The sequence below is a fragment of the Bos taurus genome, chromosome 29, assembly GCF_002263795.3.
Source record: "Bos taurus isolate L1 Dominette 01449 registration number 42190680 breed Hereford chromosome 29, ARS-UCD2.0, whole genome shotgun sequence".
Taxonomy (NCBI): Eukaryota; Metazoa; Chordata; class Mammalia; order Artiodactyla; family Bovidae; genus Bos; species Bos taurus.
This window is the reverse complement of record NC_037356.1, coordinates 50,929,316-50,949,738: the sequence shown is the minus strand read 5'-3', so window position 1 is coordinate 50,949,738 and position 20,423 is coordinate 50,929,316. Positions and strand designations below refer to the sequence as shown.

Sequence of the window (20,423 nt, the reverse complement as noted above, 5' to 3'; positions counted from 1 at the left end):
TTCAGCTTTGAGGAGCTGGGGTGAAGAGCCAGTACCACAGAGATTAGCGCTAAGGCCATAGATCCGATTTGGAGTCAGGCTTGCGGCTTGTTTCCGTATGTGTCTTCTTTTAGCCTGTACCCAATTATGACTGTACTTGCGCTACACACAGTACAATCCAATCACACACGCGCTACACACAAATGCCTGAATCTCAGCGCGTTGCACCCTCAGCTCCCTGGGGTTGTCTAGGTCAGAGCTGCCGCAGCTAAGAAGCATCTCCAGCAGCAGTCATATCTGCCGGGTATTTAGAATGACTCTTTACTTTAGACTAGAAGATTTCTTACCATATGTGCTTAAAATCTGATTGACCCCTGGCTTAAAAAACAGGTTAGCACAGCCAGCAGGCCCCGTGAACAAATCCATGAGCAGCGTGCCCTGATGGGAGGTCAGCAGGCCCCGTGAACACATCCATGAGCAGCGTGCCCCGATGGGAGGCCAGCAGGCCCCGTGAACACATCCATGAGCAGCGTGCCCCGATGGGAGGCCAGCAGGCCCCGTGAACACATCCATGAGCAGCGTGCCCTGATGGGAGGTCAGCAGGCCCCGTGAACAAATCCATGAGCAGCGTGCCCCGATGGGAGGTCAGCAGGCCCCGTGAACACATCCATGAGCAGCGTGCCCCGATGGGAGGTCAGCAGGCCCCGTGAACACATCCATGAGCAGCGTGCCCCGATGGGAGGTCAGCAGGCCCCGTGAACACATCCATGAGCAGCGTGCCCCGATGGGAGGTCAGCAGGCCCCGTGAACACATCCATGAGCAGCGTGCCCCGATGGGAGGTCAGCAGGCCCCGTGAACACATCCATGAGCAGCGTGCCCCGATGGGAGGTCAGCAGGCCCCGTGAACACATCCATGAGCAGCGTGCCCCGATGGGAGGTCAGCAGGCCCCGTGAACACATCCATGAGCAGCGTGCCCCGATGGGAGGTCAGCAGGCCCCGTGAACAAATCCATGAGCAGCGTGCCCCGATGGGAGGTCAGCAGGCCCCGTGAACACCTCCATGAGCAGCGTGCCCTGATGGGAGGCCCTGGGCGTGGCTACCACCCTTCTTGGGCCGTTGGAAGCCCGGATGCTGGCACACAGCCAGGCAGTGCCTAGTAGGTCGTCAAGTTGTGCCCTTAGCTTTCCACAAAGACCCCCGTTGGTCAACTCCCCTGGATCCACATCAAGGTTAGGAAGGACCCACCAGGAGGCCTTCATGACTCAGGATTCGCTCCTAGCGAGGGCCATACCTGCCTGGGCAGAAGTGTAAGTGAGGATATGATCAGAAGCCTTAACTCGAGTCACTCCAAAGGTGAGAAACGCTGCACAAACCAAGCCGAGGGATATTCTGCAAAAAGCCGATGGACACTCCTCAGACGTGTTGTGATCATGAGGGCAAGGAAGCACTGAACTTGTTACAGGCCGGAGGAGGCTGGGAGGAATAACTGAATGCAGCCAGGGTCCTGGAACAGAGAAAGGACACTGGTGAGAACACTGGTGACCCTTGAACAGGTCTGCAGTTTAGTCATCAGCATCATGCCCATGTTAATGTCCCGGTTTGATGATGGTACCATGGGGAGCCTGGCTCTTCGAAGAGGGACAGCGGCCCTTGGTACCGCCCTCGCGATTTTCCACATGTCTAAAATTGCTTCAAAATACAAAGCTAGGGAAAACTCAATGTTAGGCTTGCTGAAATAAGTACTTGGTGCTAGGATAAGCAGGCTGGAGCCCGGAGGCCACCTGCCTGGGCACCTGGGCCTGCACTGCTGTCCAGCATGCGGTGCTGGAGAGGCTACCTAAAGCCTCCAGTGCTTGTTTTCTAAAATGAGGAGAATAACCACACCATCTGATCAGGTTGTTAAGAGGTTAAACCTATTAACACACATGAAGCATTCAGTGTTTGGTACAGACTGAGTCCCTGGAAGGGCTGGCTCTTACCACTCTTCTGATGACCAGAACTGAAAACAGGGATGGACCCCTGAAAGGCAGGTTGGTGTGTAGGATGTCAATCTAGAGTGGTCCTGAGAGGTGACAGGGGACATGCAGGAGGCAAGGATGAAGAGGGAGCTTAGTTATTGGGAAAGAAGTGCCTCATGTCCTGGGATAGAAGGAGAAAGGAAATGAGAGGACGGAATGCTTGAGGAAGAAGCAGAGCCAAACTTCCCAGAGGTGAAGAAAGATGAAGGGCTTCAGACTAGGGTCACAGAGAGGCAAGATAAGACATAACCCACACTTAGACGTACTGCGGTGACGTTTAAGAGGATCAGAGAAAAGTGTCTGAAAAGAAGGTTCCACAGAGAACGAAGAGACCACATACATGGGAACAAGAATCATACTGATCCCAGATTTCTGTACAAACCACATGAGAAGATATGGGACGGTATTTTAAAGAATTACAAGTAAAAAAATAGAAAATTAAATATTCAGCCAAATTGTCATTCAAATAACAAAGATATTTCCAGAAAGCCTCAGAATGTGCCCCTCCCAAACATGTACCTTGATCACATTTTTGAAGCAAGAACTGAAAAGGAGGAAAAACACACCCAGGAAAATCCACAAGCCATCAAGGAAGTGAGGGGCCAAACATCTTTGCAAAGCTTTTCCCTATTTTAGGAACAAACCACCACCACCAAAAGGCAGGAACAAAGGGCAAAAGGGCAGCCACACAAGACCCACATAAAATTCTGGGCAAGGCCAGCGTGACAGGGCACGAGAAGGGACGCCAGAGAGCGAAGGCGGCGCTGGGAGCGGACAGGCTGCAGACGCAGCAGCGCGTCCGTGTCCCCCACCCCGACAGCTGTGGGCCACGAAGGCGCTTAGCGCTCACTGGTGAGTGAGTGAAAAAACTTCTTATGAAAGTTATAAATTTAAAAACATCCAGCAAATGAAAATCAGCAAAAATGAAGAAAGAAACAGGAGAGGAGAGCAAATAACAAACGTGAGAAACGAGACAGAAATGAGTCCCAGCAGAAGAATTATTACACGAATTAAAAAACAGATCCAACAGGGATGTAGTTAGGAAAAGACCCAGAAGTATGGAGAAATCTCTGTCTCTGAAATTGGATTTATTTTAAAATTTTTATTTCTTTTGATGTGGACCATTTTCAAAGTCTTTATTGAATTTGTTACAATATCGCTTCTGTTTTTTGGCCCTGAGGCATGGGGGATCTTAATTCCCTGACCGGGGATGGAGCCCACACCCTGTGTATTGGAAGGAAAGTCCAACCACTGGACGGCCAGGGAAGTCCCTGAAACTGGGTTTAGGTGATTCCTTGCCAAAATCATCAGGGTCCTCTCTGGGGTGAGATACCCTCTCAGGCCTGAGACCAACTGTGGACCCAGAACCCAAAGAGACGAGAAAACTTGGTTGAGGATCAGCAGGAAAAACATCACAGAACTCTGAATACTGGAATTTCCAGATAATGAACCAGCTGTGCTTACTAAGCTCTTGGAGGTAAACAGAAATATTTTAGCAGGCATAGTAAGCCGTTAAAAGTGACTTTACAGAACTGAAAAGAAACTAATTAGAAATCATAGAACTGAAAGTCAGTGTAACGGAAATAAGAATCACTGGGGAGTTTATAACACCTGAGCACACCTGGAGTGACCCTGCAGTGAGTCTCGGACCTCATGGAAACTCTGCTTCCAGGTGAGGCTGACGCTGCTGCCCAGGACCTTCACTTTGAGAAGACGGATGCAGAGAAACCCTGCAGACAGTGGATGAAACCACAGTCAGCAATGAGAGATACAGGGCAGTGAGAACTTTTAATCTGTGTTTAATTGGAAGTCCAGAAAGAAGGAGAGGAAGTGGCTGCTGCTGCTGCTGCGCTAAGTCGCTTCAGTCGTGTCTGACTCTGTGCGACCCCTGAGACGGCAGCCCACCGGGCTCCCCGTCCCTGGGATTCTCCAGGCAAGAACACTGGAGTGGGTTGCCATTTCCTTCTCCAATGCATGAAAAGTGAAAGTGAAGTTGCTCAGTCGTGTCCGACTCTTCGAGACCCCATGGACTGCAGCCCACCAGGCTCCTCCGTCCATGGGATTTTCCAGGCAAGAGCACTGGAGTGGGGTGCCATCGCCTTCTCTGGGGAGAGGAAGTGGAGAGTGGAGGAAATCGGGATCTGAAAGCGCACTGGGTGAGAACATCCTAAAGCTGCTGGGAGACCAGCCCACAGACGAAGCGCCCGGAGAAGCCTCCGCCAGAACAGACACAAACGAGTCCACGCCTCTACACAGCGAGTAAGTCTGTAGCAAATGAAAGGTGTAAACATAGACACACACACTCTGGTGATGTCCGGAGCTCCTGATAAGGAGCAGCAGCCCCACCGTGGCTGACGTCACAGAAACTGCAGAAGCAGAAGCTAACGGCCTGTGTGTTCAGCTCAGACCTGAAATTCTTTACCATGTGAAAGTACTTTTCAAGAATGAGGTAAGATTTCTATTTTTTTGGAAAACAAAAATGGAGGGGCTTTGGCCACCAGCAAGCCCCCACCAAATGGAGCTCTCCACACCAAAGGGAAAGGACTTGGATGGACTGGGTGTGAAGCGGTGAGAAGCCACAAGATCTGCGTGTGGTCCGTCAGCCCGTCGTAGTGGCACCAGCAGCGATCACATCGTCATGTGTTAGAAAATGAGAAATCACAGAGCACGGAACCATGGCATAATCAGGAGGGAGGCAGGCCCTCCGTCCCGGCGTCAGGCAGGGAGGCACCTCAGTGTCTCAGAGTGATGTGATTACTGTAAGCAGCCCCCGCTCGAATAACAGGAAAGTGGGGTGGAGTAGCCACACTTTTGATGAAGTCATAAAATAACAAACATTAGCCTAACTAGAGATATTCTGGAATTAGTAAGAGAGTCTGGTGGGGATGCCAGAAGCAAAGTTCACATACAAACACTGGCTGTATTTCTGCCTCCAGCCAATGGCCATCAAGCATGTAGCAAGTTGCCAGCCTTGTCTGGTGGGTGGATTGCAGAAGTGGAGCCAAGCCTCCAGCCAGCCCAGCCCCCAACAAGGGTCCTGGGTGAGGAGCCACTTTGGCCACTTTTCGCACCTCTTGCTACACATGTCTGTCTAATGAGTGTGCAGCGAGCGACGTGGCCAGTCCCCAGACCGCACGGTAGAGCCCCTCACACACCTCTCTCTGAGCCCTAAGAACAAGCCCCGCCTGACATGCTGGAGGATGAGCGTGCCCATAGAAGGGCTGACATTGTCCCCTCAACACGCAGCTGGCAGCAGATGATGACGGGCTCTGCCAAGGCCAACCGAGGCTGGTCCAGGTCTTGGGCAAAAGCAAACACTTATTGGTATATACCTTTGGAGAAGGAAATGGCAACCCACTCCAGTGTTCTTGCCTGGAGAGTCCCAGGGACGGGGGAGCCTGGTGGGCTGCCGTCTCTGGGGTCGCACAGAGTCGGACACGACTGAAGCGACTTAGCAGTAGCGTTGGTATATACCACTGAGGTTTTGTGGCTGCTCATTATGCAACTTTATTGTGGGAATAGATAAATGAAACAGGAAAGAGACAGCGTTACACAACCCCCAGAGCAGCTGCCCTTGGTGTCAGGCGGACTCTCGACAGAAGCATCGTCCGTTGTCGCCACCAACGGCAGGCGGCTCTGCCCTTGGACAGACAAGGTGTGGAATGGTCACGCCGAGGACACGACACTGGCCAGGATAAATGAAGCGCAGCTACAGCCAAGGCAAGGCTCAGAGCGCGATGCTGAGAAGGACAAAAGACGCAGAGAGGACAGCGCCCTTTCACTGTTTTTGCTGTTTTGCTGTTTCTAGTCGCTAAGTCGTGTCCGACTCTGGTGAATCCTGGAATGGTAAGCTTCCAGGCTCCTCTGACCCATGAATTCAAAATAGGCAAATTCGTGTTCAGGTTCAATCTGCACTGAATTAGGCTCAGTTTAACCTCCACTTAGGGGTCAAACGTCGCATCGAGGGCAAGCATGTGCACAGCATAAAGGCCCAGAGCGTTGCGAGCTTCGCAGGGCTGGCACGGGACCCTCGTGGGGCGGTGGCAGTGGCCGACCTGTGAATCGGTAGTTCCGCAGGCATCTTAGCCATTTGCGAGGCAGAACTTTCATGTTTCTCGCATTTTGGTGTATTTGTGAAATTTCACAGCAAGAAAAGGTTAAAAGTATACGCACCTAACAGCCCAGATAGCAGACAAGGCGCCAGCAAACGCTGGGAGCGGTGGGTTTGTCAGCAGCTGTTTTCCTAAGGTCATCAAAATTCTACCAGGAGAATGCCTGGGAAAACATGAAGGCAAGGCCAGGGTCTCCTGTGGGAAGGAGATGAGCTGGGGCCCCAGCTGACCGCCAGGAAGGGTGCATCGCTCAGGACACTTGGGTTAGGCTGTGGCGAGGACAGCCCCAAGTCCCTGTGTCCTGATCTGACTGCACCCCAGGAAGGGGCCCGGGGTTTTGCCTCCCTCAGGCAGGCAGGGACCAGGGAAGGGGGCCTGCAGGCTGGAGGCAGAAGAAGGGCACTGGGGACTCAGCCTGGCTGCACTGGGACCGGGCAGAATGGAGCCCCACCTTCACACCTGGCCAAGAAGACCTTCGGGTGCTCCTTCCTGTGTCCCCTGGGGGGCTATCTCAAAGCCTCCTCCAGCCCCATGAAGACTGAAAGTGAGGCAAAGGAGGCCTCGAGAGGCCTTGCGTCAAGTGGCTAAAACAAGGGACCCCTGAGGCCCACAGTAGCGGCCCAGACCGGGGAGCAGAGGCGGGCGTGGTTCTGCAGGCCCCGGCAGCCGTGCTGAGGAGCCGGCCTGGGCGCACGCATTCCTCGGCAAGCCTGGAGGGCGCGGCCACTTGCTGCTCTCACGGCCCTGGGAGACCCCAAGGCTTTCCCAGCCCCTTCTCCCCACAGAGAGCCAGGGCCCCAGGGTTATTGTAGGTCTGGAGCCGGCACAGAGTTTTTGGCTCCAGGCGGATGCTTCTAGGGGCCAGGAGAACGCTTTCATATACGCGTCAGCTCCTAAAACTTCAAGTTCACTCAGTTCAGGTGCCAGTCACACCTGGCGCTCCTCTCCCCAAGTGCTCGTTTCTGCTCTTCTTCACTTTTTCAGCCTCTGCTCTGCATGCCCACTGCCCCCACCGCCCCCACCGCCCCTGGCATCTGACGTGCCAGGCTGAGGTGGGCAAGCGGCGCCACCCTGGAGCGCCTGCCGCGCCGCGCTTCACTGCGGGGTTGAGGTGCTGTTGCTCTTCCCACCCCGCCTCCCTGGACTTGCTGTGTTTCTTTTCATCTGATCTCACCACCAGCCCTCTTCTCTGAACTCAGGGGCCAGAACACGCAGAGCAGCAAACAGCACGCGGTGGGTATTTCTGACCAACCCCTGGTCCCAGGGGTAGAAGGCTTCAGGTTTCGGGCCCACCTTCCTAACATGGCAGGGAGCCGGGTGCCCCTCTATCCCCTCATCAGGCAGCGTTCTCCAGATAAAAGTTCTGCTCTGGAGGGCTGGGGTGGGGGGGGTAGCCAGGCCCAGGCCCACGGAAGGCGGGTCTCTCTGCTGTACTTTCTACTAGGCCCTCTGAGGGGCTGCACAGGCCCCCTACGCCGGGGAGGGGTCTGCTTCACTCAGCCCACCTTTCAAAGCGAGGCTCATCCAGAAACACCCCCAGACCCCCGGGATAACCTCTGACGAAACCTCTGGGCCCTGCGCCTCGGTCAGGCTGATGCACAACTTTCAGAGCACACGACTTCACTGGGTTGGTCTTTCCAGCTGCTGGGAACACGGTTTTGTTGCTCTCTCCTGGCCCGAGGCCACAGTTCCAGGGCTTCCCCACGCTGGTCAGTGTGAGCTGGACAGTGCCGAGGTGACAAGTGACTCTGATCCCAGTGCCGGCCCAGCAAGCTCTGTTCCTGCTGCCACTAGACGTGGGCGGGCGGCCGTGGGCGGTAGGTCCCTCTCACCCAGGGGCCAGGAACCCCTGGGCCGGGGTAAGGGCCCACCGTGGGCTTCCTGAAGGCCACAGGGATGTGGGGAGTCCACGTGGTGCTCGCGAGTGACCCACACCTACGCCCGTGTCCCGAGTGCTGCGGGACTTGGAAGCGGGGCGGTGGGCATGCGGGCAGCGGGCTCGCAGAGGGGAGAGGAGGCGCCTCCAGCCGCTCCGGGCCTGCCCACTGCCGCCAGCGTGGGAGGCAAGCAGAGCCTCCCCGAAAGCGGAACTCGCTCCGGCGGCCCCGTCTGGGCAGTCCCCAGGCAGCTGGGCCATGAGCCCTGACTTCAGGGCCGCTCTGGCCGCGTGGCAACTGCGACGTGCAAAGGTGCTTCGTGGGGACACCCCTGGTGGCCCAGTGGTTCAGAAAATGCCTTCATATGCAGGAGAGGCAGGTTCAATCCTCGCTCGGGGAATTAGGACCCCACATGCCTCAGGGGCAGCTAGACCCACGCCAGGCGACTGCTGCGTGGGCCTGCCCCAAGTACGACCCCACACAGGGAAATGAATAAGTAACTATTAGAAAGAAAGAAAAGGTACTTCCTGCCTGTAGCAGCCTGAGGGGCTGGACCTCATACCTTCAGGAGAGGGTAGTTCCTAAAGGACAGTGTGTCAGGCTGCTTGTGGCCAAGGCCGATGTTGTGTGCTTCTGATTTCTCTGTGAGGCAAAGCTCCATTTATTGGCTACTCTGTTTTGGCCAGTAAGAGACCCTGTAGAGACTTGCTTTTCCTTAGAATGCTAATTCATGAAATTTCAGAGGCTGGGTTTCACAAAAGGAGGAGCTATGTTTATACACCTTAGACATGTTCAGAAATCTGTTTTATACTGTGTTAACCTGATAACCAGGATGATACGATCACTCACCTAGAGCCAGACATCCTGGAATGTGAAGTCAAGTGGGCCTTAGAAAGCATCACTACGAACAAAGCTAGTGGAGGTGATGGAATTCCAGTTGAGCTATTCCAAATCCTAAAAGATGATGCTGTGAAGGTGCTTCACTAAATATGCCAGCAAATTTGGAAAACTCAGAAGTGGCCACAGGACTGGAAAAGGGCAGTTTTCATTCCAATCCCAAAGAAAGGCAATGCCAAAGAATATTCAAACTATTGTACAATTGCACTCATCTCACATGCTAGCAAAGTAATCCTCAAAAAAATTCTCCAAGCCAGGCTTCAACAGTACATAACCAAGAACTTCAGATGTTCAAGCTGGATTTAGAAAAGGCAGAGGAACCAGAGATCAAATTGCCAACATCCATTGGATCATAGAAAAAGCAAGAGAGTTCCAGAAAAATATCTACTTCTGCTTTATTGACTACGCCAAAGCCTTTTAGTGGGTGGATCACAACAAACTGTGGAAAATTCTTCAAGAGATGGGAATACCAGACCACCTGACCTGCCTCCTGAGAAATCTGTATGCAGGTCAAGAAGCAACAGTTGAAACTGGACATGGATCAATGGACTGGTTCCAGACTGGGAAAGGAGTGTCAAGGCTGCATATTTTCACCCTGCTCATTTAACTTATATGCAGAGCACATCGTGCAAAATGGAGGGCTGGAAGAAGCACAAGCTGGCATCAAGATTGCCAGGAGAAACAGCAATAACCTCAGATATGCAGATGTTGTCACCCTTATGGCAGAAAGTAAAGAATAACTTAAGAGCCTCTTGAATAAACTGAAAGAGGAGAGTGAAAAAAGTTGGCTTAAAGCTCAACATTCAGAAAACTAAGATCATGGAATCTGGGTCCATCACTTCATGACAAATAGATGGGGAAACAATGGAAACAGTGACAGACTTTATTTTTTTTTTTTGGCTCCAAAATCACTGCAGATGGCAGATGGTGACTGCAGCCATGAAACTAAAAGATGCTTGCTCCTTGGAAGAAAAGCTATGTTCAACCTAGACAGCATATTAAAAAGCAGAGACATTACTTTGCCAACAAAAGTCCATTTGGTCACAGCTATGGTTTTCCAGTAGTCATGTATGGATGTGACAGTTGGACTATAAAGAAAGCTGAGCACCAAAGAACTAGTGCTTTTGAAGTGTGGTGTTGGAGAAGACTCTTGAGAGTCCCTTGGACTGCAAGGAGATCCAACCAGTCCATCCTAAAGAAAATCAATTCTGAATATTCATTGGAAGGACTGATGTTGAAGCTGAAACTCCAATACTTTGGCCACCTGATGCGAAGAATTGACTTGTTTGAAAAGACTCTGATGTTGGGAAAGATTGAGGGCAGGAGGAGAAGGGGATGACAGAGGATGAGATGGTTGGATAGCATCACTGACTCGATGGACCTGAGTTTGAGCAAGCTCCAGGAGTTGGTGATGGACAGGGAAGCCTGGCGTGCTGCAGTCCATGGGGTCACAAAGAGTCGGACACGACTGACTGACTGAACTGAACTGAACTGAATCCAACCCTTGGGGGACCGTGGGAGGCTCCTTCAGGGCAGGCCACACGGGCTGCTGGGTGCTGACCTGCAACCAGGAAGGACCCAAACCCTGCCTGGAACGGGGACTCAGAACTGGGGGGCCAGTGCCCCTCAGAGGGGAGGCCTGTGCGGCTGGGGGGCTGGCAGTGGGGGCGGGGATCCTCTGGGCCCGGGGGTGAGGCTGAGTGGGGCCTGGCAGGGGCCCGAGTGGGGACTGTGGGCGCGGCAGCAGGCTTGGGCCTGAGACCCCCTGGCTGGGGAACGTCCTGGGACCACACCCTAAATAGGTCCTGACTTGAGTGCCTGGGGCAGAAAGCCAGCTCTTGGATTGCGACCATCCCACCCTGCCTGTGTGTAACTTCTCCATGATTTGTTTACCTTCCCAGTGTCAGGCCAATTCATGCATTTACAAAGCAACAAGAAATTGAAGCTTCTGAGGAAGCAAAACTGACATGAGGTAGGGTTTGGGCCCCACGAAGGACCACCCTCCAGCATCCGGCTCACTCCCAAAGTGGTCAAAGCTCGGCCTCATGACTCCAGCTCTTAGTCCTCCTCACTGGTGTCCACCCCTGCGGCCACCACCCTAAGACATGTTCTCAGGGGAGCAGGAGGTGGCTGTGATGGGGGGACCTGCAGGCTCGGCTCCCATGAAGAACGCAGTGATCAACATCCAGACTGAGAACCCTGGACGTGATCACATCGTCTGGTCCCTGTTCAACACCCTGTTCATGAACATCTGCTGTCTGGGCTTCGTGGCATTCGACTACTCCGTGGAGGTGGGTGGGCACCTGGGGGCATCTCCAAGAAAGTGTGTGTGAGCCTGGAGAGGGCCCTGCCCAGATGGCACATGGGTTGGGGAGCTCCTGTATGTATTGTTCTGTGTGTGTGTGTGTGTGTGTGTGTGTGTGTGTACCAATGTGCCGGTCATGATGAGGCTGCAGGAGGTTCATGGGAATGACCAGGATCAACCTCTTATCCCCTGGTGGGATGAGGGGCTGGTGAAGGGGCCTGAGAGGAAGGGAGGGGGAGCCCTGGGGCTCCTGGAGAGGCTGACAGTCTGCGGGGACACAGATGGAGGCCCCGGGAGGGGAGGGGCATCCGTGGGCACTGGCCTGCTCAGACTTGGGGAACGGGCAGGGGAGAGTCCCCGTTGGGTGAACGGGCACTGGGGGACCAGCAGGGGAGGGCCCGAGTCACAGGCCCGGCGGTCACCTGGACCCTCACCACCTCTGCTCCTCCAGTCTAAGGACCAGAAGATGGTCGGCGACATCACTGGGGCCCAGAGCCACGCCTCCACCGCCAAGTGCCTGAACGTCTGGGCCCTGGTCCTGGGCCTCCTTCTGACCATCACGTTCATCACTGTTTTTGGCACTGGGTCAGGGCCAAGGTTCAGTCTACGTGTTAGGGTTTCACACAGCAAGGAGGCTGCAGTAGCTGTTCGAGGCCGACACCGGGTCCTGGGCGGCCGCAGCAGGCTCCGCCCCAGTGGCGGCGGCCCTGCCCTCCCCCCCGCCCCGCCCCTTCCTGCCGCAGTTTACAGAGACCCAGCTGAAGGCCGGTGAATTCAGTGAAGTGCACTGACTCCCCAGCCTGCCTCTGTGGCTCAGCGCCCTCCCCGCCCTGCCCGTGCTGCTCTGGTTTTGCCGGTTTCTGGCTTCCAGCCGGGAGCAACAGCTGAAGCAGGGTCCCAGGATAGGGGTCCCTCCTTTCCCAAGGTCTGACCCTGATCCAAGGGCACTCTGTGTCCAGAACACCCTTGACCCTCGGGATCAGGCAGTCGGTTGGCAGGGAGCAGCTGGGCTAGGGTGACTGCGGCAGCCCAGGCTCTCTAGGGAGGGACTGCTTTTAGTGTCTGGGGGCCCGTCTCCCTCCCAGCTGCCGGGAAGGTCCAGCCTGCTGCATCCTGCTACTGCCTTCTCCAGCCTGTCCCGGCTCCTCCGGAGGGTGCTGGGAGAGCAGTGGCCTGAGGCAGGACAGGGCAGCTAGAGTGAGGAGCAGCCACCTTGGCACCACGCGCTCTGGGAAAGGTCAGCCCCCGACGAGGGAGGCAGCCCCTTCCCGTCCTCTCAAGGCCCTGGAGGTGTGGGCGCTTGGACAGCCCAGGGCAGAGCCGTTCACGAGCCGGGCTGCTCACGAGCCGGGCTGCGGTGGTGGAAGCCCCCCCACACTGATGTCCGTCCCCGCTCCCCGCTGTGATCCCCAGCCCTCCCTCACTTCACCCTACATCCCCCACCCCTCAGAAGTGGCTGGGGGTGGAGGTCTCTGGGCAGGTTGTGGGGGCCCCAGGGGGGTGAGCAGAGGCGGGCAGCTCCAGGGAGGGTGTGTCCTGGAGGCGGGGCTGGACCACCTGCTTCTCTGGGTCTGGGAAGGACTCTGGAGGCAGGAAGTGACTGGAGGCCAGCCCAGACCCCCTTCACGGAGTGGGACTCATGCACAACCCAACCCCGGGCTGTGCACTGCAGAAAGGAGGTCAGCAGAGCTCGGGAAGGACAGGCTCCCAGTCACATGGAACTCTTGGTCACGCTCTGCCACGGCCCCTCCCGGGGGGCCGCTCGGTCCCACATTTCCTGGAGCCCCCCGGGTGACTGGGCATCTGCAGTGTCCTGCCTTCTACTGTGACCCCCAGGACAGAGTGCATAAACCGGAAAACCCACCAAACACCTGAGCCAGGGCGGAGGCTGGGGCAGCCACCTGTCCTGCCCCAGGACTGTGCTGCGGATGTGGGCAAGTGGGCAGACCAGAGATGGGGTGGCAGGACTGTGACCTCCCCAGGACCCACAGCAGAGAGTTCTGGAGACATTCACAGGTGTGTCCCTCAGGGCACAATGGAGGACGGAGAGCAGAGCCCACCAGCCCCGGAGGCGGGACGGCCGACGAGGACTGGGGGCAAAACCTCGGCACCTGCTGACCCCACGGCCCCTGTTGTGAACTGGTCTTCAGACTCGATCCCGTGGCTGACTGAGAGCAGGGCCCTGGACAGGGGAGCTTGCGGGCACATCCCCCAGACTGCCCTGGGGTGGGGGAGGGTGGGGAATAGGTGGGTCCTGGGTAACAGAGTCCAGGACTCGGGATTCCCAACATCTCAGGAAGTGGGCTCAGGGCCCAGGTCAGTATCTCTGAACATCACCAGGTGCCCTTTCCCGAGGGGCGCGTGGGCCCTAGTCACACTCGGAGTGGGGCCAGCCCCCGTGGGCACCCAGCCCTGGGAGAAGAGGAGCGGAAGCAGCTGGTGCTGCCAGGCCCCTCATGCGCTCAGTGGCTTCTGGGTAAGAGCCTCAGAGATGGGGTGGCTGCAGGGGGACTCTGGAATGGCTCCCCAGCGCCCACCCCAGCAGGGAGGAAACCTAAACCAACATCCCATCCTGGGAGAGGAACGGACATTGACCACCTCAGGGCCTGGGGGTGAAGGGGTGCCACCCCCACAACACTTCCATTCCGCTCTCCAACCTGCCCAAATCCCAGGTGGACCTGGAGGAGACTCAGGACGCAGTGGACTAAGCCCACCTAGGAGTCCAGGCGCAGCTGCCATGGCAGCCTGTCAGCCTGGCCGGGGGCACCGGAGGCTGGCCTGGGAGCCTTGCCCCAGCGGGACCCAACCAGTGGGATGGCCTTGCTCCTAACAGGAAGATCCGGGCCTGGCCATCACCTCCCACAGCCTCACGCACAGGTGAGGACAGAGACAGGAGAGCACGTGGCCCTGCGGTCTGAAGAGAGCAGAGGCCTGGCCACAGAGCCGACCCGCCCTGTCCCTGAGGAGGGGGCACAGCCCCAAGCCCAGAGCCGTCCTGCCAGCACACCTGCTCCCCCTGGAGCCACCCCAGGTCCCATGAGAAATGAGGGGGGGACGGGGGAGGCAGGAAGGCCAGGCTGCACAGACACGCAGGCCCAGGGCTCCCAGCGGCTGCCAGACGCCCAGCAGGCGTCCTGCCTCGGCACAGCCGGCCTGGTCCCACTCCTCCAGCCCTTGGGGGACTGCAGGAGGCTCCCCAGGGCAGGCCACACAGGCTGCTGGGTGCTGACCTGCAACCGGGAAGGACCCAAACCCCGCCTGGAGCGGAGACTCAGGACTGGGGGGCCAGTGCCCCTCAGAGGGGAGGCCTGTGTGGCTGGGGGGCTGGCAGTGGGGGGCGGGGCTCCTCTGGGCCTGGGGGTGAGGCTGAGTGGGGCCTGGCAGGGGCCTCGAGTGGGGACAGTGGGCGCTGCAGCAGGCTTGAGCCTGAGACCCCCAGGCTGGGGAAGGGTCCCAGAGCCGGAACTCAGCGCTATATGGGAAGCGAGATGGCTGGGGCTGGGCCTGAAGCCCCCTCCACCAGCTCATTTCCTCTGACCCTGGTGTAACAAGATGCGCAGCAGTTCCTCCCACCTCCGGCAAAACATTCAAGAAACGAAACTACTGGGCAGGCCCAGCCCCCAGCCCCGGTGCTCCTGCCTACATCCGGACCACATCTGCGCCGGCTCTGCCTTGGGGAACACACGTCTCGATCCTGCTCCTCAGCTTCAGTGCTTGGTTCCCTCTGCGCCAGAGATGATCAAGGAGGAGCACGAGGTGGCTGTGCTGGGGGCGCCCCAGAGCCAGGCGCCCCTGACGACCACGGTGATCAACATCCGCAGCGACACCGCCGTACCCGACCACATCGTCTGGTCCCTGTTCAACACCATCTTCCTGAACTGGTGCTGCCTGGGCTTCGTGGCATTCGCCTACTCTGTGAAGGTGGGTGGGCACCCGGGGCGTCTCCACGAAAGTGTGTGTGAGCCTGGAGAGGCCCTGCCCAGACGGCACGTGCGTGGGGAGCCCCCGTGTGTACGGGTCTGTGTGCACGCTCTTTCGTGTGTGTGTTGTGTGTGTGTGAGAGTGTGGCCTGGGGGATCGTTCCCAGGGAGACTCATGGCGAGGCTGCCTGGGTTCACATGGGGTAGAGCTGGGGGTCTGTGTCTCTCGCACCCCAAGACGGAGTCCTTCCCAGCCTCATCAGGGAAGGTGCAGCCTTCACACTCAGCTTCAGAACACGAGTCTGGTCTGGAAACGAGGAAGGTGCTGCAAGGACCCTGACCCCTGGTGTGTGAGTGGCCGGTGAAGGGGCCTGAGAGGAAGGGAGGCTGAGCCCTGGGGCTCCTGGAGAGGCTGACTCTCTGTGAGGACGCAGACAGAGGCCCCAAGAGGGGAGGGTATCACCGGCCACTGTCCTGTCCAGACTCCAGGGAACGGGCCATCGGGTGACTGGGAACAGCAGGGGAGGGCCTGAGCCACAGCGCCCGGCGGTCACCTGGACCCTCACCACCTCTCCTCCTCCAGTCTAGGGACCGGAAGATGGTCGGCGACATCACTGGGGCCCAGAGCTACGCCTCTACCGCCAAGTGCCTGAACATCTGGGCCCTGGTCCTGGGCATCTTTCTGACCATTGGATCGATCGTTCTTCTCATTTTTGTCTACATGGCAGCCTACGAGACGGCTTTGCGGATCAGTAGACATGGAGGCCACTAGCCGCTGTCCATGGAGGCGGTCCAGGGCCTCCACCTTCCTTGGTGGCTTTGCCCCCGAGGCATGAGCCTGCCGCGCCCCCAAGCCATAGGCAGCAGTTTATAGACACAGATTGTCAACCACTGAATCAATAAAGCACCCTTGTCTGTGAAGCTGCTGTGATGTCTCCTGCGGAGGGGACACTGCTATGACCCTGGCGGCCTCTGGGGAGCCCAGAGCAGTCAGCTGGGGGCTGACTGAGAGGGCCAGAACAGAGCTGGTGACCCCACCGCGGTCAACAGGAACCCCCAGAGGAAAGACCCCTTCGTCCCCTCAAAACCAGCGGGCCCTGCTGGGTGGAAGAGTCTCGCAGACACTGGGGACCTGGGACATTGTTGTGAGCCTGGGATGCAGACGGGGAGATGGGGCCGCTCCTAGCCCAATGCGAAGAGACACCCGGGCAGGTATTCCTGTCTCTGACGCCCCAGGGGGAGTGGGTGGGGGGCCGCACCCCAGCTGCTGAGCCACTGTGCCCTGCACAGGGTGTCTGGGGTGTCACCCCGAGAGGCTGGAGGAGTCCCGGCAGCCACAGGCTGCGCTGGCAAGTGACCCCGTCCACACGCCCTTTGGGGACCCAGGCTCTCCTGGGCTCACTCAGGGCCCAGGGCCAGTCCTGTCCAGCTCTCACTGAAGTCAGCAGCTCTTCACAGTGGGTTCCCCTCCTCCTGGCACTCAGAGGAGATGGACGCCCCATCCCCACTGGGCCCTACTTGGATCCTCCCTGGAGGACGGTGGCTCAGATGAGGTTGCCCACTCTCTCTTGGGTCCCACATGAGAGCAGGAGGGCTCAGCCTCAGGGACACTGAGTCCTGCGGAAGGAGAGGCTGGCAGACTGCCTCTCTGAGTCCAGGAAGGACTGTCTCCCAGGCAGGGACGGGGGGACAGATGTGTGACCCTGACCCCTGGCCTGTGAACCCCCAACCCCGGCAGGCCCTAGGGGGTCCCCACATCCTCTCAGGCAGGCAGCAGTAGCGAGGGCTGCTGGCACTGAGTGTAGCCCACCTGAGCTTCACCGATTTGCGGTGAGGGTCCTGCTAGGTGGGAGCCCCCGTGCAGGCCGCAAAGGCCCGGGTCCCGGACCTTCTGAAAATCACAGGAGGCCCGAGGCATCAGGCAGGGGAAACCGAGGGCCCTTCCCTCGACGGCCCCGGGTGCTGACGGCCGGGCCGTGAGCAGCTGTGGTCCTCGGAGCCACGGCCCGGCCTGGTTCCCAGCGGACGGTCCCGTGTCCCCTGTCAGCTGTGGGTGACCTGGGCTGGGCTGAGTTGGGGGAGCGGAGGACAGAGCGGGAGGCGGGAGCCCTGGGCCAGGGTGACGTGGGGGTCGGCAGCGGGGCAGGAGCCCGTGGGGAGAAGGCTCTGCCTCTGCTTTGCCTGGACTGGGCCTCGAGGGATTCAGAAGGCACGGCTCCTCAAGACACCGGGTGTGGTCCCAGCTGGGGGAGGGCAGAGCAGGGCAGATGAGTCCCGGGTGGGGGTGGGCAGGCGGGCTGGTGTGCCCCTGGCCTCGCCCCTGGCTCCCTTCCTGTTGCTGCTGGTGCGGGAAGATTCTGCCTCCCCAGCCCACCCAGTGGGATCTGCGCGCTGGACAGCGCCCCTGCCGACTCCAGGGCTTTGCGGGCTACTGGCTCTTCCCACCCTGGAGGCAGTCCTTCTCGACCCCGAGGGATGTGCCTGCCAGCCGTCCCTCCTCCAGGACTCCCTTCCTTGGTGCTGCCCCTCCCCGCTCACGGGTGTCAGACCCACAGGGAGAGGGGCTCCCTCCTGGCCCACCCTGGGATCCCAGCCTCCCCGCAGCCTCTCCAAGTCAGGGGGCTGGCGTAGGGACAGATTGGGGGTAGGGGGCACCCACATGAGGAGTCAGGGGACGAGGGGGTGGCTCCGCTGCCCCTCCACACGCCCCAGCCCAGCTGGCAGTGGGCGGGTCTGCCCTGCCCCTCGAGTGCCCCCGTGTCTGGAGGCCACGGCAGAAGCAGGGATGGGGCTGATGTCGAGGGCGGGGCAGGGCAGGGGCCTCTCCTCTAGCTGAGCAGCACGGGGCTCTCTCTGCCGTGGTGGACGCTGCGCTCCTGTTGCCTTTCCGGCAGAGGGGCCTGCGGGGCCGTGTGAAGGACAGTGACGAGAGGGACGTGCCGCAGGGTGTGAGGGAGCTGGGCGCCAGGAGAGCCCGCACTGACCAGCGTCAGCGTGTGGGACAGTGCGGGGTGGGAGGAGGTGGGCTCGGGCTCACGTCCAGGCTGGACTCTCGAGGGCCCCCTCCCCAGGTCAAACCACAGCGCCCTCACACACAAACCCTCCTTTTATTTCACGGGGGCAGGTGCCTGGATAGGCTGCGGGGAAAGGGGCGACTGCCTCGGGCTGTGGGCAGGCCTAGTGGCCTCCGTAGTTCTGCATGAGCTCCGAGACTGCCTGAACGATCATCAGGGAGCCGGTGGACACGAGGACGATGAGGACGACAGTCAGAAGGATGCCCAGGACCAGGGAGCAGATGTTCAGGCATTTGGCGGTGGAGGCGTAGCTCTGGGCCCCAGTGATGTCGCCGACCATCTTCCGGTCCCTAGACTGCAGGAGGAGAGGTGGTGCGGGTCCAGGTGACCGCCGGGCCTGTGGCTCAGGCCCTCCCCCGCTGGTCCCCACTGCCCCGTTCTTCCCAGCGGGGACCCACGCCCGCCTGTCCCCTGGAGTCTGAGCGCGACAGTGGCCGGTGAGCGCTCCTCCCCTCCTGGGGTCTCCATCTGCTTTCCCGCAGACAGTCAGCCTCTCCAGGAGGCCCAGGGCTCTCCCATCCTTTCTCTGGCCGCCTCACTGGCCCCTCACCCACCAGGGGACAAAAGGCTGACCCTGGTCATCCCCACGCACCCCCTGCAGCCTCATCATGACCTGCACGTGTACACACACACACACACACACACAGACACACACACACACCATGCAGCAGAACAACACACACGGGGGCTCCCAACCCCACGTGCCGTCTGGGCAGGGCCTCTCCAGGCTCCCAGACACTTCCGTGGAGACGCCCCGGGTGCCCACCCACCTTCACAGAGTAGGCGAATGCCACGAAGCCCAGGCAGCACCAGTTCATGAAGATGGTGTTGAACAGGGACCACACGATGTGGTCGGGCACGGCGGTGTCGCTGCGGATGTTGATCACCGTGGTCGTCAGGGGCGCCTGGCTCTGGGGCGCCCCCAGCACGGCCACCTCGTGCTCCTCCTTAAGCACCTCATAGGCTGGGGGCACCGCCCCGTGGGCCCCAGTGAACAAGGGCTGGGATGTGCGGTTCATGGTGGGGACAGAGGAACTGCGGTCTAGATGCCAGAACACACTCCGGGTCCCCTTTTTTTACTCAGGAGTTTCGATTTCTCTGAATTTCCGTTTCCTGGCTTTTGGAGTATTGGGGATGGGCTGGTCCTAGGAGGCGTGAGGAACCAGTGAGTGTCAGGTTACACCGGGTGGGTGGGAGGAAGGCTAGGGCCTAGAGGGATTTCCTGTCCCAGAGGCTGGAAGGGGCCGATTTCCCTCTCCCCTCCCCCTTCTTTTGTAATAAAGAGCTTTAATAGAAGAAATACAAATAACAGTTTAAGAACTTGTAACCTCCTGTGTATGGGAGAGGCCCAGGAATTGTGAGTAAACAGTTTTCTGTAAATGAGAAAATGTGGAGAAGTTTCTCCCGGAGATGCTGAATCCACCCGTTAAATGCCACTGTGAGTTAGAGACAAAAGGCACTGGGGTGGACGAGAGGACTCTTTTGGGAGATGACCCCGAAATGCATAAAAATAAAGCTGATTCCTGCAGAGGCCAATCCTTGCCTCCTCCATCCCTGAGAGTTTTCTAGGAATGTGGCCCCACCCCCACCCCCGCCCACCCCCATCCTGGTACAAGAGAAAACACCCTTTCAGGGCAGTTTCTCTTGTTGACTGAAATTAAAAAAAAGTACAACTTAATAGATGAGAATCGTCTTTCATTCGCCATAAACCTGAGCACCTAAGTCCAAGACCCAGCACGCTCGTTCACTGGGGAGGGAGGCCCGGCTGGAGGCCCCGCGTCTTCCATAGTTGCGTTTATAGCTCTCAAATCTTGTAACAATCTCCATTTTCCTGATTTTTTCTTAATAACAAAAATGGGAGTATTCCAGGGGCTATTAGAAGGCTCTATATGGCCGGCTGCCAGTTGTTCCATAACTAAATCCTCAGCTGCCTGTAACTTTTCAGCTGTTAAAGGCCATTGTTCCACCCATACCAGATCATCAGATTTCCAGGTAATAGGGGTGGCAGCGAGAGCAACAGCCTCTAGGATAAATTTGAATATCCCAGACCTTCTCTGTTCTTGTTGGGAACCACCTCTAATGGCGAAACAATTCCCTGCTGATCTTTACCAAGCCCCTTATCAGGATTGTAACCTTTTCAACTGGGCTATATAAAAGCATTCCCATCTGAGATAATATGTCTCTCCCCCATAAAGAAAAAGGTAGTGAAGGAACCACATATGGGCAAAAAGTGCCTTGC

General features: G+C 57.9%; 3 protein-coding genes across 3 annotated transcripts; 2 read left to right on the top strand and 1 right to left on the bottom strand.

The window, feature by feature from the left end:
* The first annotated feature begins 3,394 nt into the window (after nucleotides 1–3,394).
* LOC613699 (interferon-induced transmembrane protein 1) lies at nucleotides 3,395–14,007 on the top strand. The gene is made up of 3 exons (XM_059883148.1): nucleotides 3,395–7,344; nucleotides 10,787–11,176; nucleotides 11,642–14,007. Exons 2-3 carry the CDS (start codon nucleotides 10,991–10,993, stop codon nucleotides 11,960–11,962), a joined length of 507 nt encoding a protein of 168 aa, XP_059739131.1. The 5' UTR covers nucleotides 3,395–7,344; nucleotides 10,787–10,990; the 3' UTR covers nucleotides 11,963–14,007.
* Nucleotides 14,008–14,899: 892 nt separating this feature from the next.
* IFITM1 (interferon induced transmembrane protein 1 (9-27)) lies at nucleotides 14,900–16,031 on the top strand. The gene is made up of 2 exons (NM_001078142.2): nucleotides 14,900–15,111; nucleotides 15,694–16,031. The coding sequence occupies exons 1-2, from the start codon at nucleotides 14,926–14,928 to the stop codon at nucleotides 15,880–15,882; spliced, it is 375 nt and encodes a 124-aa protein (NP_001071610.1). The 5' UTR covers nucleotides 14,900–14,925; the 3' UTR covers nucleotides 15,883–16,031.
* Nucleotides 16,032–18,198: 2,167 nt separating this feature from the next.
* On the bottom strand, nucleotides 18,199–19,256 carry LOC777594 (interferon induced transmembrane protein 3). Its single transcript, NM_001078141.2, is given in 2 exon segments — nucleotides 18,199–18,479; nucleotides 18,955–19,256. Coding segments are annotated over 2 exon segments (441 nt in total). The 5' UTR covers nucleotides 19,204–19,256; the 3' UTR covers nucleotides 18,199–18,287.
* Nucleotides 19,257–20,423: the final 1,167 nt, after the last annotated feature.

Bases quoted from the DNA above. Each gene is read 5' to 3' on its own strand.
- LOC613699 (XM_059883148.1), top strand. From the start codon at position 10,991: ATGTTCTCAGGGGAGCAGGAGGTGGCTGTGATGGGGGGACCTGCAGGC. The intron at 11,177-11,641 runs GTGGGTGGGCAC...CTGCTCCTCCAG, and splicing joins CATTCGACTACTCCGTGGAG to TCTAAGGACCAGAAGATGGT.
- IFITM1 (NM_001078142.2), top strand. From the start codon at position 14,926: ATGATCAAGGAGGAGCACGAGGTGGCTGTGCTGGGGGCGCCCCAGAGC. The intron at 15,112-15,693 runs GTGGGTGGGCAC...CTCCTCCTCCAG, and splicing joins CATTCGCCTACTCTGTGAAG to TCTAGGGACCGGAAGATGGT.